Source organism: Aristolochia californica, unplaced genomic scaffold, assembly GCF_029961685.1.
Source record: "Aristolochia californica isolate CCGP_79_NKW_82.1479 unplaced genomic scaffold, dmAriCali1.0.hap1 SCAF_10, whole genome shotgun sequence".
Classification (NCBI taxonomy): Eukaryota; Viridiplantae; Streptophyta; class Magnoliopsida; order Piperales; family Aristolochiaceae; genus Aristolochia; species Aristolochia californica.
The window spans coordinates 29,312,201-29,331,138 of record NW_027181771.1 but is presented as its reverse complement, the minus strand read 5'-3'; the positions used below and the strand labels follow the sequence as shown (position 1 = coordinate 29,331,138).

The following is an 18,938-nucleotide window of genomic DNA, read 5'->3' as shown; positions in this document are numbered from 1 at the left end:
TAATATTTTCATACTCATTCTGAAAAACTTTAAACACAGTAGACTAGTATATATCAATTGCTTGCTTTAGCATTCTTACATTAGTCCACAATCTCGAATAAGTTTGCATTGCTTCAAAATCAATTTCTAGCTCCATATATCTTCTCTCAAAAGGTAAAGTTAGAGGTTTACATAACACTTCAATGTGCTATTCATGCTCTACCTTCATTATGCATTTTTCATGTTTGCACTAAATATATATTGTCCAAAGACCAAAGCCTATCTTTGCATTTCTTGAATAGCTCCTACAACAATTGGTTCTTTGAAAGATCAATTGTATCAATCATTCATCATACTCCATGCTGTTAAGAATTTTCTTCCTCTTGATTACATCAATCCAAAACCAAATAATTACAACAGAAACGTTTTTTATTTTGTTTTTTGGTAACACCTTGCACCTAATTTTTTGCAGAGATTCTTGCAGAGGATTCGACTTCATTCCAGAGAGTTCAGAATTATTGATTTAGCCACCTTCAGATCATTAACTGAAGTGAAAACAAAAGAGTATTTTTTTTCGTTTTGTCACCAATAATCTCTGGCTATCATGATTTTAAGCGAAGACCTAAAATATTTTTAAAAGTTCGATTGAGTGTAACAGAAATGATTTATCTTTTGGTATTTTGGTTAAGCTTCTTAGGGTATAAGCAGTTAGTTAAATAGAACAGATACCAAGTACTTCATGAGGAAATAATAAGCTTTCCAAACATGTTAAATGAAGTAAAATCATTCCAGAAATACACAGAAAGAACCTGCTCGAGACATGGTATCTTGAAGCCTGATGTCATGCATACAATCACAATTTAAAGAATGCAACGATGAGGAATTATGGAGAGATAAGGATCCCACTTCACTAAGGTGACGCTCCGAAGACCTACAGAAGTAAATTTACTGGGTTGGTGATCCGCAAACCTGATTGATATGAGCTTGGTGAATATGAAAGCTCAACTGGGCGCTTGCTTCACAAGACATTCACAAAGCTGTCTTGTTTCATTTTGATAAGATTGTTCTCAATGTTGCGCAGTACAGGTTTATAACTGCAAGATAGAAAATAAAATAAAGCTTCTGAAGAAGCACAGAAAAAGAAAAATGGAGAAGATTCAGGTTTCAAAATTACTGGCGGATGAGATTATTGTATGCTTGGACATAATGTTTAAGTTGCGCTGACAGCTGCAAAACTTCTGCTGAGAGTGCCTCCGATCTGCTTTGCTCTTTTGCAAGCTGCCAGAAGAAGAGTAAATATCAAACCCCCAAAAATATATGGAAAAACAACACCTCAAACCATAACCCTTCCTCAAGATCAACCCAAACATTTTGATGGCGGTTACTCCGAAAGCATTCATGGCACATTTCTCAAAGACTATCAAAGTTTGGCCATTCCCTTGAATGCAGGGTGTTTAAACATGAATAATCAGGTAGAAAGACGAAAGCCAGAATCTTTGGTTTAAATTGTTTGATTTAGACAATAATGCAGCCCAGCATCTTTCTTTTATACTTGTACCCTTCAAACTGAATCACAAGTATAAAGTTTGCGAGAACTTGAAAAAAATTTCTCTGAAAGGGCAACATGTGCATGATCTTTGATTCAAATGATAAATGTTTCTGTTAGAAAAGTGTATAAAAACAAAATAAATCAAGCAGTATGGTATATCTCGGCATATGTACAGTCAAGTAACACAACGTTTAGCCACAGTAGAATCTCCTGCAAACATTGTTACAAAATCAAAATTCCAACTGTTTGCACATTGTGGTAAATTAAAAAAATTCCCTGTTCTGTTATTGTTTTGCAGCATAAAAAAATTCTCTTGACTATTGCCTGTTGGTTTACTCATGTGATTGCTTGTGATCCATGTTTTCTGCACACAGTGCCCATTAATAGAAAGTTCATATATCAGGTCCTCTAAACAGATTATGAAAAAAATCAATATTTTGTACATAAAGATACCTCCAACAAGCAAGACACTTTACAAGAATTTCTCTTATTTTAATGGACGGTTTCTCTTTCACCGAATTAACACAGAAGTTCAGATGCCAAGCAACCTACAATATGTTAGGCCACTAACCTTGAGTGATAAAGTTTCAGATGACTCCCCACTAAGCTTTTCTACTTCTTTGCTTGTTTCAATCTTCATAGTACTTGATTGTGATAAGTTCACATGCTCCATTCGTAGTCTATCTAGCATAACTCGGAGTTCTTTGTTCTGCTTCAGGCAGTCTTTCACCTGTACATGTCAGGTAAGTGACTCAAATTGGAACTAGAAAATGGAACCGATAAAAAAAAATTGAAATAGGATGTATAAACTATTAAAAAATGAAGAAAAGTACAAACAAACCTAGCTAGGCGGGTCTTTATCCACAACAAGGTGTTGGAGTGAAATACCCAATGGAACTGATAAAATTAATAAAGCCAAAAGTTCTCATATATGGAGAAGCAAACAGTTCTAGAACGTATCTGTTCTGCACATTTTTAGGAGAATGTGAGGTTTAGTTGCACAAACTAGCATTAGGTACCAAGTTGAATTTTTTTTCTTCAAATGTTAACTGCACAAAAACACACTACACCACAAGCACCATTCAGACTTGACACAAGGACATCAAAGTAGAAACCTCCCCACCGGTATATTAGTATGGGATACTGCCACATGGAAGCACTCTTAACCAGAGATGAGGACCTAATGCTATGTTACTTACAAAAGTTGATATATAACCAAAGATGACGTCATTTAAGCCATGTAATAGGGCTCGACAAGACAGGTGGGTATTATGGGGAGCCAGTACGAATTGGGTTTCCCAGAACCTCATACATATAAGATCGTAAGCATTATGGAATGGCCTCAAAACTTCCAAAATGCGTCACATGATGCCTGTAACATCTCCCCTAAAATCCGGTACGTCTCAGATACTATGCATAATGTAATGCTGTTACACCCACCATTGCAACAAGATGGAGAGTCTTTGGACTTTAGTAGTTATGTGAGTTCATATGCAACAAACTTTCTAGAGTACGGCGAAAAGAATCCCAAAAAACTGTTCTGCAACTTTTCTAGAGCTTTGAAGCCAAGTGCGTTCCAAAACATACAGACAAGAATCAGTTAATCCAAATGCCAACCACAGCTAATAAAAAGCTCGAGCTATAACACTACTATTTAAGAACTCAAGCACCTTAACTTAATGGCCTAATGGATTCATATAACACCCTTAAGCTACATCAATTCTTCAGCATCAATTAAATCCCTATCACAGGCAGATAATTATCAATGATGTACAAACACGTACCTGGTTTTCCCACTGAACTACTACTCCCATCGCGTCTTGGTAAGAGGCAGAAAGATTTGAATTTTCTTCAAATAATCTCTCTATCTCTGAAGACTGTGAATCAATCTGGTTTACAGAGTAACTTGGTAATCAAACAACCACTAGAAATTTGAAATCCTAACCTGAAATGGCAACAATTAAATAATACATGTAAATGTTTTGCACCTCCAACAGAAGCTTTTGACGGCTACTCTCTAGTCTCTCAACCATAACAGCCATGTCATGCAATTGCTTCTCAAGTTTCTCTTTTTCTTGCTACAAATAAGAACAGAAGTGTCAAGTAAGAAAGGACGGGTATCAGACAAATCCACAGAATGAATAGATAAGATTATCTGGTACACATTTGCACAAGGGTGTGTGTATGTGTGAGTGTGTGTGTGTGTGTGAGAGAGAGAGAGAGCGAGAGAGAGAAAGAGACATTGCATTTTATTGCATGGTTATTAATCCTCCTGCATGGCTTTCTGAGCTATACATGTCATAGAAGTAAGCTAAAAAATCCAACTAAAAGTATAGGCGATGAACTTTTAACTTGCACTCCTTTCTCATTTCATTATTCCATGACTAGAGGCTGATAGAATGTGAGGCTACATACTGCTAAAACCGAGAACAGAAGAAATCTTTGACAGGGCATCAAAGCATGACAGATTCATGTCTCGGACTCATGGTAAAGTCATGCAACAAATCACATAACCTGTTCTGCATTTACATCAATCGTTGTTTTGTATTTAGACATAATTGTTTTGATGCCTAGACAGATAAAATTGAAGCCATTCTCTAGCTACTGCCCATTGAAAAGTGACAAAAAAAAAAAGACAACATAAGCATAAAACAAATACTTAGATAAAGAAATTTATTTACCAATGAAAACGCCTTGAGAGTGGCTTCCTCTGCAGCTTCTTCTGTAACGAAAAAATCAAAATGTAAATTGTTGTACCCGACACTTAATCAAAGGAAACAGCTTAAGATATATTCTAGATAGGATTAGTAAGAAACAAACATTAAGAATAGATTTAAAGGAATGAAGACAACAATGTAACTTGAGGACAACATGATTGATAAGAAACAAACTCTTGAAAGAGATTTATGGAAGTGGTAACAACAATCTAACTAGAGGACAAGACTTTCAAAGAATAAAAGCACACAGAAGTGTACATGTACACCAAAAGGAAAAAGCAAAAAACAAAAACTGATGCAATAACAGAAATGCAGAAATCCAAAACTGAAAAACAATCAACAACAAGTTCACGAGAATATTCCTGATGAAATATGTCCTGTTAAGCTATTGCACTTGTGGCAGGCAGACACCCCACACATAGCAATCTGAAGAACCAAATGTACTGAGCTATTCAATATTTGCTGATAAAGTCCAAATGAAGGCTTCCAGAAAAGATTGACTCCACTGGAATCCTTTACAATGTTTTCATTGCAATGCCACAATGAAGCAAGATTTTATAGTACCTGAAGCTTTTGTAGACAAAATCAATCTGTCTTCCAGATCTTTCTTATCAGCCACAAGAGTGGAATTTCGAATTTGCTCCTCTGCTAATCTTTGTTGCTCCTGCTGTCTCAATAGTGACTCCCGCTATGGTATTGGGCCCATTATACCATGAAAACATATTAATATGGCCCAAAAATGCCTGAGAACATTTTTACAAAGCATAAAAAGAAACTAAAGGCATACCTGTAGCATGGATTTTAAATCAGCAATTTCCTTTTCCATGATTTCAATCTGCTCATGAGGCCTAACAAGTGGATTGCCCATCAATTGTTCCTGCAGTGAGTTTATTTCTGCTCTCAAGGCTGCTGCATCTTCTTCAGCCTAATTCAGTAAGATTGGCCATCATAAAAGAATTGTCTTTTCCTGAAGACATTGTCAGAAATTCAAAGTCAAAGTACTCAGGCTGTACTCTATATTGTTCGTCCTCTGCCTCTTTTAAACGTTTTTTCACTGATCGAAGTTGTGCTGAAAGATCCTCCTATACTAAAAGATAAAAGTTGGTGAATTTATAAAGGAAAATAATATGAATCTAGTGATCAGCAGCTTTCACCAGTAAAGAAAATGCAAGGGTAAAAAAGGTAAAAATCGATATGCACCCGTGCTACAACTGCTGCATCTTTCTCCATCTGAACATCTTGGAGAGATTTCCTTAAAGAGGGTAAACTGTTTTGTTCCTAAACATACCATGTAAAAAGAAATAATGATAGCAATAATTATCTGAACAAGAAAGATTAACAAATAAAAACTGAAAAAATTGAGTAGAAAGGAAGTCAAGGTAGTCACAGCCCACACATTTACCAGATCATTTACCCGTTTCCTCAATGAATCAGTCTCAGCTTCTTTTTCCTCAATCTGAAGAGAAAAAGTAGTTAATATTTTCAGAACAAACTATCAATTGCCCACAACTTTCATCTAGAATGCATATGCTAATAAATCCAGTTTCAACAGTAAACCAGTAACACCTTTAATGTAAGCTTCTTGTTCTCATCTTGCAATTCTGCATTCTTTTTCTCAAGTTCGTTAACATGAGATAACAAGCCTGGCAAATCTTTCTGGAAAGAATATAAGTTAGAAACTTCAAAGCCATTATCTTAATACAAGGAAAAAGTAAATATTCAAGAGAGACAGTACTAAGAATATATTCCATTTCATAGGAAGCAATCTTGAGAGACTATTTCAGACAATTCTAATCTGGGCAAAAAAGTTTATAAGGGCCTTCCCCCATAACCTGTCTCAAGCATTAGAAAGCATAGGAACTTTGTATCCATATTCTATCCCTCATATTCAGCCCCCACTCATCAACCGGAAACGACCCCCCCCCCCCCCCTCCCCCCCTCTCTTTTCCAGGGAGTGAATCAGAGTGGTTCCATTCTTCTGTCATTCCGAGGCCATATTGGCACTGCAGATTGTGCTGAAGCATAAGTAAGGGCTCTACTCCAAGAATTGAACCTTCACAAGCAAAAATTCACAGCCCTAGTCATAGTAGAAGAAGATTCAACTTTGGTAAATTAGTTGGATGGAGGGAGGTCCCCTCCTACTCCAAGAATTAAACCTTCGCAACGAAAACTTCTCAGCCCTAGTCATAGTGGAAGGAGATTCAGCTATGATCATCAGCGCCCCCTCTTCCCACAAAAAAAAGGCGCTTTAGTTACGTAATTGATGAAATCAAATACTTATGTAATTAATTAGCTGTATCATGGCAGCATAAATTTATTTCTTCTAACAACAACTCGGATTTATTAGGGAAGGGGTTACCAGGCCTTCCTTGCTGGTGGGAGATTCCTTCCCCATTGTAGCCTAATCATCACTCCCTTGTATTTGCTAAAGCATTCTTACCAATAAGAGTTTCCACCATTTCCAAAAAAAAAAAAAAAACATTCCATTTCTGATGCTGCATAGTTGAAATTCAGTTTTTTCTTTTTTTGAGAAAGGGGGCACGAAATTCAGTTAATTTTAACAATTGGCATATTTTGAAATTAAGGCATTTCCTATGTCACAAACAATTAAGAATCCAAATAATTGATTTAGACAATAAAGCGGAAACCTACACAAAATCTTCAACCTCAAGGCATCATGACTTCTAGCGTTCAATTAGTCTAGAATCCCATGGCACAATGAGGCGGTAAAATCATTGTACTTTGACTTTGTCATTGTATTTTTGTCTCCTTTAAGGCAGCTATCTACCAACACTTCTTCTTAATACAATCTTTCCAATCATTATTTAAAATATATATATATATATATAGAAGTTGAGGGTAACCAGATGAAGAGAGAAGAGAAGGAGAGAAGGAGAGAAGGAGAGAAGGACAGAGAAATGTGGGAAGAATGCTGCCTGAGATGTAGCACTCGTTAGAAGTCAGAAACACCATCTCTAACTCTTCAACTACTCACTTATGTGAAATTACAGAAAAATGACAGTATTAACCCTCCACGTTAAACTCAACTTAAATTCCATACTTACACGTCATCAAAAACTGAAAATGAACCAACTAACCACCTCAAAAGTCAGAATAATTTCCTGCTCTAAGAGGGACAATATGCAGAAGGCACAGTGACCATAGTACCCTCTACACATAACTCAACTCTCCCTTTAAACTGGAGTATAAATATCAATAAGCTCTTGCTTGTTACAAAAATTTCAAACTCAAGCTTTCCTACAGCATACGGAGTGACCACCAAAACACTGATTACAACATCACAAACAAAAGAGCAGTCTACCTCAACATACTTGTTCTTTCATGGAATACAGGATTACTAGCCATGAATATGGCAGCTTGGTTATGACAATGCATCACCATGGACCTCTTGGTGGAGAAATCTATACAAGAAGGTTATCCCTTACTAACCTATACAAGAAGGCATTCTTTGTTTCTAACTGAAACAAGGTTTAGCCCTTATTAACCTATACAAAAATCAGAAATGAACAGAGCTAACCTGGCCGCTAGCTTGGTTGTATACCTTTTTATAGACTCATTGGCCTTGTACTTTACATTATAGACTCATTGATGACCCATAATAGCAGCATCTACTGGTGGATCACACAATGTCCAGGTACTCTATCAAGCAATGTGTCCATCACCACATCCATGGCATACTTCCACTCTAGAGAGGACAGCATTCAACCACCCGGATTCCACCCGTAAGATCTTTACACAGAAGTCTAGTTTGGTCTATCCCAGGCTGTGCTGTACCGGTATTAAGGTGGAAGAGAGATCCAGATCGATTCTCTTCTTCAAGGACAATGACAAGGCAAATGTCTTGAAAGAACCAGAAATAGAGTCAAAAGGAAACAAACTTAGACGGGATGTTAAGAACGTGCATACACCCTTTCAAAGAGCAATTGGAATATCCAAATCACTTACCTCTAGAGCCTCAAATGAGATGGGAACTGACAAGGATGGAGGAAAGGGCCCTTTTGAAGGTGTCTTTGGAGGTCTCCTATTGCGGATATACTTGCAGCCGCTTCAGTAAAATTAGTAGTGGAAGTTGGGCTAGGAACATCCTCTAACAAAAGAGGTAATGAACATCCAGGTCAATCGATGAAGAGATAAAAGACTCATCAGACTCGAAAACAAGGGAACATCCTCAAAGAAGGTGACATCTACTGAGACATAAGTTTTCCTTGTTAGAGGATCATAACACTTGTTTCATTTTTTTATGATGAGAATATCCTAGGAACACACTTGATAGACCTCAAGGACAACTTATCATAGGACAGACCAAACACATGAATATGGCATACAACACCAAATACATGAAGGAGAAACACATCATTGTGGGGCTTTAGAACATGCTATGGGATTAACCCCCAGCACTAATGAAGGCATCCTATTAATAAGAAAAATGCAGTATGGATAGCTTCGGCCCAATAAGATTTTAGACCATCATTTGACATAGCATGGTCCTTGTAACCTCTAACAAACGGTGATTCTTCCTTTTTACAACCTCAGTTCACTACGGGCTTTAGACACAGGAAGACTAATAAATAGTACCATATGTAATTTAAAAAAAAATAGTTCCATATTAACAACAAAAAACAAGCAAAATTATGGTTCATAAACTCAAACTCATTATCAAATCTAAACACACAAAGTGAAGCACCAAACTAATTTTTATTTCATTGTAAAAATTCAAATATAAATCAGACTTATAATTCCTCTAGCAGAAGATACCCCCACATAGACCTATTGAAATCATCAATAAACGAAATAAAGTACTGATAACCAGAAACACTAGGTACCCGACAAGGACCCGATACATAAGAATAGACTACTTCAAACAAACTAGAACTTGAATAACTCTAGTTAAGGAATAGTCCTACATGGATTAGTGAGTACAAAGATCTTGAGTTTATTAGTTGGGAAAGAGGTTTCCTGTGTTGTCATTTGGGGATGGGCCTTGGACCCAACTTAACAACTCTAAATAGATGGAAAGAATGCTCGATGGTGTTTTCCAAGCTAACAAGATTCACACTAAACGACAACACGAAAAGTAAAGAAACAACCAATTGGAGTAGTTTGGCTGGGGAGGGGGGTGTCCTATTTGCAAGTGTCTGCCTATAGAGGTGGGGATGACTACACTAGTACACCCTCCAAGTGGTATAGCCTCTTGCGCATGCCCTAAACCAATTGTCCTCCTCGTTCGAAGGTCCTAAAATACACAATGAGTGAAAAAAAAAAAATATCATTGAACAATTCAATGATTTAACAATAACAAGTTGACAAGAAATTTAAGTACAAATAACACAGTCTCTAAAGACAAAGATGAAGTAGGTTGAACCATGCCTGCACGACTAACAGGCAAAGAGAAACCATCAGCAAGGGTAATATAGTTAAAAGAAGATGACACAATAAGGAAACTAAAAAATGAGGACATACCTAACACGGGCGTGCACAAAAATGAATCACCCTTCTGGGAGTCACATAGAGAGCAAATTTACCTGAACTAGCCATGGTGGATGTGGTTGTGGTTGTGGCATCAATCCAGTGCACATATGTGGTAGATGATGTCAATTGTCCCAACCTTTGTGCCAATTGCTAAAGTTCATCTGGGGTCCATGGAACAATGCCCAACTCACTACTATTTGTAGCTCACCACTTTTTTGGATGCTTGAGTTGCTGCATGTTGATCCAAACTTGTCTGAACACTTGTCAGAGAAGTGACTGTTCCACCCACAATGGGCACACCTATCACTCCTACTATCACCACGACCTCTAACACATCTAGAGACATCTTGACCACCCACTCCATGTCCACAATCTGTCTCAAACCAACTTCGGGTAGAATAAATGTTAAGGGCAGTAGCTTTTGGCCCCTTATTGCACAACAACAATTTCTGCTTGCACAACTAAGCTAAAAGCTTTCTTCAATGTAGGTATATTGTCATCCACCAATAATTGGGCTCAGATTGCATCGTATTCAGGATCCAAACCATCAAGGAACTTAGCCACCTAGATATGTCCTTCTTTCTTGCAAAATTCCTCGTCATCAATAGTAAATGGGGGGTAGACACTAATCTCCTGTAAAACTCCTTGCAATTCTCTGAAGTACTCAGTAACTGTCTTATGTCCTCTTTATAGGCTGAAAACTTTGCATACAGCTCATATACCCGCAAAAAATTACTCCCCTGATCAATTATGTGACTCTAAGAAAGTTAAAATCACCATGGATATCTCACAATTGATAATTTGATTACTCAACTTATGCTCCATGTTGTTAACAAACTAGATCATAACTTGGCTATCGTCTGCCTCCTAGTCTTTAGTCAAGGGAGAAGGAGGGTCATTCCTAAGATATTTAGCCTTCTAGCTTTAAGATACATCTAGACAAACCTAGACCAGCTCATGTAATTCTGTCCATTCAGCTTCTTAGAAGTAATTTGAATAGTATCCTTGCCTTCAGAACCTCCAAAAGTCTAAACCAAGGTAATAATTTTATTAGAATCAAACATAGTATCCCACAAAGGTAGTCAATCAACACAAGAAATAATCTAAAAACAACCCCACAAAACCAAATAACACAACGACACCTAAATCTTGCTTGCTCAGATGAAGTGGCTTGATACAACTCAAAGTTAGGAATCAAGAACCTGAATTCAAAAATACTACCATACAATTACCCACTTAAGCCCATAAATTCAACTCTTTTTTTTTTAATTCAACTCTGATCAATCAACATATGCAAACTTTATGCAGACATAAGCACTAGGACCAATATGATGCAGGTAAACTTACAAGTCTTGAAATTTTGCAGGATTTGAAGTGACTGAAACGACTCCACAACAGAACTTTATTGCTTTGATAGTATGTAGAAGTTGAGAGGTAATAAGATGAAGAGAGAAGAGTAGGAGAAAAGTAGAGATAAAGTGGGAAAAAAATTGTGAAAGAAGCAGCACCCGTTAGAGGTCAGAAAATCGACCTTTAACCTTTAAATTACTCACTTTTGTGAAATTATAGTACAATGACAGTATTACCCCTCACATTAAACTCATCCACCCTAATCAAAGTCACAAAAATCTGAAAATTAAAAAAAAAACTGCCACATAAGTTCTAATATTTTCCTCCTCTAAGAGGCAAAAGGTAAAATGACAATAATACCGACATAATTCAAAACATATAAACAAACAGAAAAACAAAAGAGGCAGTATAACCCTACACCAGTTCGACCATCAGACAACCATGTGGGTCATATTGAAACAGAGCATCAAGATCTTAAAGAGATAAAGATGACAATATATTTTGTTAAGGTTGGAGGAGAGCCAGAAGGGGAGCTCCAATTGCTGTAGATTAGCTATTCCCCCAGGATTTCCACACAAAGTCACCAAGTTATAGAAGGATGAAACTCAATCAATGGAGTTTGCAGAAAAACAAGGAGCTCGATAAAGTTAGAGATATGAAATCTGTTGGACTATTTCACCTTTTTTTTAAAAGTGCCGTTTTTGAGGCATCGTATCTTTCACCTCGAGACTAGGAAAAGATTAATTGGGGAATCCTACTTGCCACCACCAAGAAGGCTCATGCCAATGTAAGAGAGGAGCATTCTGAAACTATAGACTTTACAAGACTTGTGCGACAAAATGCCAAAGACAAGGAGTTCTTAATGGAAACCATTAAAGATGAAACCTATTAAGAGATGTTGGAAGATATGTGTAATTAGGGTGGCAATAATGTAATTAGTTTCATTTTCTGTCTCTTATTAACTCTTATTAGGGTGAAGGATATACTTGTAATATTGATACTTTTGATACCTATAAATATAATTTATGAGGGAGGGTTTGGACTAAGTCCAAGACCCTAATTTCTTTCTCCTCTTTTCACTCATATATTATCTTCTCTCTTTTCTCTTTTGGATGTGTATCATACTCCTATCTTCTCTCTTCTTTCTTCTTCCTTCTTCCTTCTCTCCATTGCCTAAAGTTATTATCTATGGAATCCTGAAAATCAACATGGTATCAAAGCAGTAATTTTCAGGATTCCATCATGCAATTGCTCAGTTGAGTATAAGGTGTCAAGAATTCAGTTTGATTGCTCGGTTGAGTATAAGGTGTCACGAATTCAGTTTGATTGCTCGGTTGAGTATAAGGTGTCAAGAATTCGGTTTGATGATCTTAATAGAGCAGTCATCTATGAAAGTTTTTAAGTTGACATATTAATCTCTGGAAGGCGAGATTTTTTGCTAATGCCATACATAGAATCAATATTGTCTGATAATTCTTCACTATCCAGCCATGGTAGTGTTCACTCGGTTTCTATTATTGATGCAACATACTTCGGTTTTTTGTTCATGTTGCTGCTATGATTCCATTGGCTTCTCTGGTTTCTTATGAAAAATAGGTGATTTGGGGTGAAAATAGAAGAAGAAAAAGATTTATGGAAGAGGAGCAGCTTTGCTGCCTTTGAATCCGAGCCAGAAAGGCCCTTCCTGCTTCTTTATAATCAGGGTTTAAGTGAAAATTTACAAAAAGACAAAAATGCCCCTCAATACTCAAAATTACATATCTCCTAAAATACATGTCTAAATTGAATGAAAATTTAACTAGAGATACAATAAGATATTCTTTATCTAATAGCCATACTATAAGAGAAAAGTGTAATATGGAAAATATAGAAAATGACCAAAATACCCTTGAACTTGTATTTTAACACTCCCCCTCAAGCTGGAGAGTAGATATCAAACAATCCCAGCTTGTCGCTAAAGGATACATGTTCACGTCTCCCCAAAGGCTTGGTAAATATATCTCCCAATTGGTTTGAAGACTTTGCATAAGGAGTTGCCACCTTTCTCCCTCGAGTTGAGGGAGACCAACCATCTGCGCAAGCCTAACCAAGAGGTTTTGGGTAAGTAATCCGACCCTAGTTTCTCCCAGAGCCATGCTGCAAGAGAGTCCACCATCCAGGCTTCGGACTTGGTTTCGACTATGAAAGCTGATTCCATCTCCTTTTTTCCTACCGAGAGAAAATTTGGCGGTAGGTGGAGGGAAGGACTTTAGCTGTTGGTTGTGCCTTTCTGGGAGGGATTCGAAGCGCATCTGGAGACTATTTTTTGGGGAGTACTTGGTAGTGGGGGTAATGCGATGTGTCTTTCTCGGGTGGAGCAGGGCGGATGATGGAGGGGCTTCCCCCAATTTTCAGAGGTTGACCAGCATACATCCCTCCCATTTTCAGGATTTCCTCTCTCAGTGGTTTCCAATAGGGCGTGCTTCCGAAAGTTTCTGAGAGATAAATCCGGGCCATTATTAAACGCCCTCGAGTCTGGACAATTTTTAGCTCCCTTATTCCCTTTTAGCGGGAACACCGAGAGGGAGAAAGATATATCCCCCACTCTGATCTCCCAGAGTCGTGGCTCTCTCGCCGAGTCACCTTCCTCTAAGCAGCGAGCGAAATTAGTGACCGCGGCCAGAGGTATCGAAATGAAGGATCGTCGATTGCCATTTCTGGAGGTTAATCGAAGAACCATTCCGAAACTCCCTGACTTAATCTCCAAGGTAATTTCTGAGTCGCCGAATTTCCACAATTCTCTTTGTTTCCCCTTCTTCTCTGACTTCTTTCCTTTCGCCGTCGACCAGCATCCCTCTTCCTCCGTCACGACATGGTTGAGATTAGAGTTCTTCTCAACAGTGCCGAAGGGAAAGGCATTCTTCGTCATCTTGGGATCTGCTTTCGTTTCCGTCCCTTTCTTCGGACCAGCAAGAATCGGAAGCAGGAGCTCAGTAGCGAACATAGTTGCCGGGGGGGAAAGAGGCATGTTGGGGTGCCTCTCCTCTCGATGACGACGACTCATCTCGGTCTCCGAGATCTGGCAGAAGTATGACCTTCCCATGAATCTTGTGCTCTACTTCCTGGCCCCATCATCTTATCTTCCTTTGATTTTCATTATCCTGTTATTATTATTTGGTAACCTTCATCCTACCATCCTTTATTTGACTCTCATTTACCTCCTTTGGCCAACCCTTTTTGGTGTGTTGCTATGGTTGGTCTTTTTTATTTATATGGGTGTTTTAAGTCCATTGAGATTTTTTATTGGTACGCGTGGGTCTTTCATCACCGTCTAGTGAATTACAAGCATCACCTACTCTATTTTTTATTGGTACCCTTGGGTCTTTTATCGTTGTCTTGTGAATGACAAGTATTACCCACTTTAGTGATTATTATCACTATATTTGTTCGAAATCCTTTGAGGTTGGTTTCGACTTATGTTTTATGACTCATTTCTACCCTTCGAGAGTCGGAGCCCGGTGTTGGGACACCATGATGGAGGAGTTTATTACTATATCTATATTATTTAGTTCAAGCTAGGACCACTGCCATTACTTCCTAGCTTGAGGGGGAGTGTTGGAAGATATGATGTAATTAGGGTAATACTGATGTAATTAGTTTACGTTTCTGTCTCTTATTCACTCTTATTAGGGTGAAGGGTATAATTGTAATATTGATACTTTTGATACCTATAAATATAACTTCTGGGGGAAGGTTTGGACTAAGTCCAATAATTTCTTCCTCCTCTTTTCCCTCACATATTATGTTCTCTCTTTACTCTCTTGGACATGGATCATACTCCTCTCTTCTCTCTTATTTCTTCTTCCTTCTTCCTTCTCTCCATTGCCTAAAGTTATATCTTTGGGTTGAATTTCTGAAAAAGAGGAAAACTTCATTGACTTATTGTAATCCCCTATATATAACAGAGAAAAATAGTAGAATCCAATTACAATTAAACTACCCTTGTCCCAATTACACCCAAAGTCTAACACTTAAAGTAAGTCCTGGTATAATTAAACAACTGAACATAAATAGAAGACTAACATAACTAAAACACCTTTAAACTGAGATTCTTTTGTGAGACTCCTGTAAGATTCCACCATATTAATTCTGGGTCAATGAGACTTCTTCCTGTGAGAGTCATATAAGAGCCTATCATATCTTCTCTTCAACACTATGGAATCCTGGAGATATACTGCCAAAGAGAAAGAAGACGCATATGCCATTCAAGCTTCATTATAGATGTAGAAAGTTTGATGGATGTATTTTCCTCCTACCATTTAATTTTATTCAAACAGCCACAGCTCACCACTATGAGGGTTTTTCTTTTGAATAGTTGAAAGGTATTACTAAAATGAGCAAAACATACAAGACTTAAAAGCCAAAAAAAAAAAAAATTTGCCATTTTATAGAAGATAAGAACTCCACAACAAAACACAGACGATAAGCTCCCTCTTTTGCAAGAGAGATTGCAATGTCATCTGTGAATCTTGGTGTCTGACATGAGACTTCAAGCTGACTTGAGATCATCTTGGATTTTTAAACTGATTTAGTTAAGCCACCAAGGATCTTTACCCAATAAATTACAATCACAGGAAGTCCTACAACAACAAGCAGCATGGAGAAAGAGGTGATAAAAGAGTCTCAATCTTTGCAAAAGGGCACATCTCTATGAGTTTTTTTTTTTTTTATGTTCATCACCTTGCCCTGGTGAGACTTGAAGCCAAGACCTTACACTAGAAAGCCTATGGAAGACATGAAAGACAATCTTTTTTAAGAATTGATCATTTGGGAAGCAACAAGGAAGAGGGTAATAGTTCATCTCAACCAATTTAAAGGGGAAACAGATGCCAAAATCAGGAGATATCAATTTAACCAATGTGTGTGAAGTAGTCCCAGAATAAATCTTTTTTTTTCGTTTTTTGCCCATCTTTGTGCTATACGTTCAGGCCTCTGTCCATTCCATTGGGTCTAGCCATCAAAGAGAGTGATAATTGCAAAAAAATTGAAAGTACAATACCAATCACTCAACCAAAGAGCCACAGAGCAAATTCACAAGACCCTAAAATCATAAACAAGGAAGATGCCTCCTTACATTGATTAGTCATTTGGGGATGGAAATGACCCAATTTACGTTCACAAACTAGGAAAATATGTTTTTTGTTTTTCTTTAGATACAACCCACAAACTATAAACATAGACACCAGAAAATGGATGACTTTTATGGAAAGTTGTCAGTGATATAAAAATGAACCACCAAACTATTTGTGTACTAGGACCTCAGTGTGCGACTCTCATAAATTAGTAGGCCAATAGGTTGGTCATCGCAATCACCTAATTTATCTAATCATTTGATCTTTGGCTTGAATGTCAATGATAACAAATAACTTTCTTTAGCATTTATAATAGCCTTTAACCGATAGTTTTTTTCTTTTTGAAAAAGTGTTTCTAACATGTTTCAACCATTATATTCTATTCAACAATAGTTACTTCTTTTGCTATGAATCATTCACCAGTCCAATCATTATCTAAGAAGATTCCCCCAATTGTGATCAACAGAACCCTAGACTCTCTACCCCCACCCACCTTGGCGACTGCACAGATTTTTATATGACATCATTCATATCACCCCTCAGATTGACATTACCTGTCATATTCCTCATGAAGCCAATCCGATGGCTGATTCTTTGGCATGGAACAAAGTCTCTGGGCAACATCTTATTAATTGTTATTGGTATTCTGTCCATCTTGCCCATATTAGGCTTTGGGTTCATGATCACCTTTTTCATTTTTATCCATAGATGTTTTTTCTACTACATCTATTGTACTTATTTCTTATCTCCTTGTTCTCCCCAACTTGATTGGGACCCTTGTACCTCCTCTCTCTAAATGTAGATTGACCTTTCTTGCTGCCTTATTAACAAAAACAAAAAAAAGAACAATTACTTTAGAACAAACAAAAGGAAAAGAAAACCAACAACTCGGCTGGAGCAGATACTGAGATATGACTAGAAAGAGGGGCCTGCACAAAGAGGATGTGTCGGTCGCCACTTCTCTAGCTGAACAATCTGCTAATAATTACCTAACCAAGGCATGTGGGACCATGACATAGCAGAAACCACCATAGTTAAAGCACAGCAATCAATTTGCCGTAGCAGAACTTTTCTTTTTCCTTGATCCTCTGTATGGGGGGGTGGGGGCAGTGACATTCAGTTAAGCTGGTACGCATCAATCAGGGCAAGACTGCACCTCATAAAAAATTCTACTTTCTCCTTTTCGTGAGGAGCCATTCCACAATGCTTTAGTCATTCCCAAATTAACATAGAGCTAACTAAGACCTAGGTTTTTGAAGACAATTCTGTTACATTTTATACATTTTTCACCATGGATCATTGACTGTTGTACCTGCCATTCCCTTTTGGTCTGGAGAATATTCTACAACAAACCATTCAATTTCTAGCTAAGAACATCTTCATTGAAATTGAACCAGTAGCTATCCACGTGAGGCGAAAAAGTCACCAGAAGCAACCCACATGCGACTCGGTTCACATAATTATAATGAGACATAGTGTCAAACTCAAACTAGTGCAACTCTTCCAGTAGTTCAAAATGCATATTAAGCGGCATGAAGGCACCAAAAAAACAATCATGTAGAACCACATAAAGAAAAGTTGGAAACAGAACTAACTGAAGATGCAAATTAACTAAAATACAACGAAAGTACCTCGGATACTCGATTTGAACTAACTGATTTTGGCATCCCTACAACGATTCGGAAAGTTCGAATTCAATAAAGGAATAAGCACTTTGTTACATAGAAAGAAATTGTAAATTAATTCCTCCACTTAGTACAAAGGTTGACGAGGACAGACCATAGGGATTCGACGCGTACAGATCCGATCCTGAGGAAACATTGCTTAATTTCTCAGCAGCTCTCTTCTGACGAATTTCTTCCAACTAGGAATGATATAACATAGATAGGTGTGAGTAATCTGTCAAACAAGACTAAATAATAAGGAAGAAGAATTAAGAAAAGAAACCCCAAAATCTATACAAAGATACACCGAGAGTCAGAAATCGAAATTATCGGTACCGTCCGTCGACCCAGAGATGCATGATGCGCCTCCATGACCGGTGAAGGAAACGCCTCCCAGCAGGAGAAGGAGCCGTGCAGCGGTTCGTACAGGAGAAACAAGTGAGACGCACGTAAAGTGGTGATGATGGTGTCCTTAAGTCTCTCGCCGGCTGCTGACCACCGTTGGCTACCGTTTACGACCGGACTACTTACGAGTGCCCCATCTTTTTATTTATAGATAATAGTAGTAACAAGGTATGTCACTCAACCCCTTGTTTACCAAAAATGTGAGGCAAAAATCTAAAACATACCAAAGTTTTGTTCAAGCGATGCAATGGCTTTTGTAAAAATATCGGCTAGTTGAGTTTTGTTCAAACGATGCAATGGCTTTTGTGAAAATATTTGCTAGTTGATTTCTAGAGGAAACATATGTATGACATAAAATTTTAGTTTTTCCAGAATAAAATAACAATCGATTTCAATGTGTTTTATTCTTTCATAAAAAACCGGATTGGCTACAGCATGAATAGTTGTTTGATTGTCACAACGAAATTGCATGAGTTTGGTTATTGGAAAACTAACTTTTGACATTAGGAACCTAAACCACAACAATCCATTTACTACATGTGTTATGGCCCTATATTCTGCTTCGACGTTGGATTTAATTACCATCCTGTATTTTTTACTTCTCCGAGTGGCCAAGTTACCTCTAGTAGTGGTACAATAACTTGAAGTGGATTTTCTGTCATTAGACAAGCCA

At 37.6% G+C, this 18,938-nt stretch overlaps 1 protein-coding gene across 3 annotated transcripts; it reads right to left on the bottom strand.

Annotated features, from left to right (window-relative positions):
• Positions 1–729: 729 nt before the first annotated feature.
• Positions 730–18,358, bottom strand: LOC137942161 (uncharacterized). Of its 3 annotated transcripts, none has more exons than XM_068787856.1 (15): positions 18,158–18,358; positions 17,976–18,060; positions 17,828–17,865; positions 5,812–5,901; positions 5,648–5,701; positions 5,446–5,523; positions 5,259–5,327; positions 5,033–5,170; positions 4,810–4,933; positions 4,210–4,250; positions 3,517–3,606; positions 3,313–3,417; positions 2,100–2,258; positions 1,154–1,257; positions 730–1,073 (listed from the first exon to the last, which is right to left on the bottom strand). In XM_068787856.1, the coding sequence occupies exons 1-15, from the start codon at positions 18,230–18,232 to the stop codon at positions 998–1,000; spliced, it is 1,326 nt and encodes a 441-aa protein (XP_068643957.1). In that variant the 5' UTR covers positions 18,233–18,358; the 3' UTR covers positions 730–997. The 3 variants fall into 3 exon arrangements, with proteins under 3 accessions (XP_068643957.1, XP_068643964.1, XP_068643972.1); XM_068787863.1 differs by having other exon boundaries at positions 4,210–4,247; XM_068787871.1 differs by having other exon boundaries at positions 18,197–18,358.
• Between the last annotated feature and the right edge of the window lie 580 nt (positions 18,359–18,938).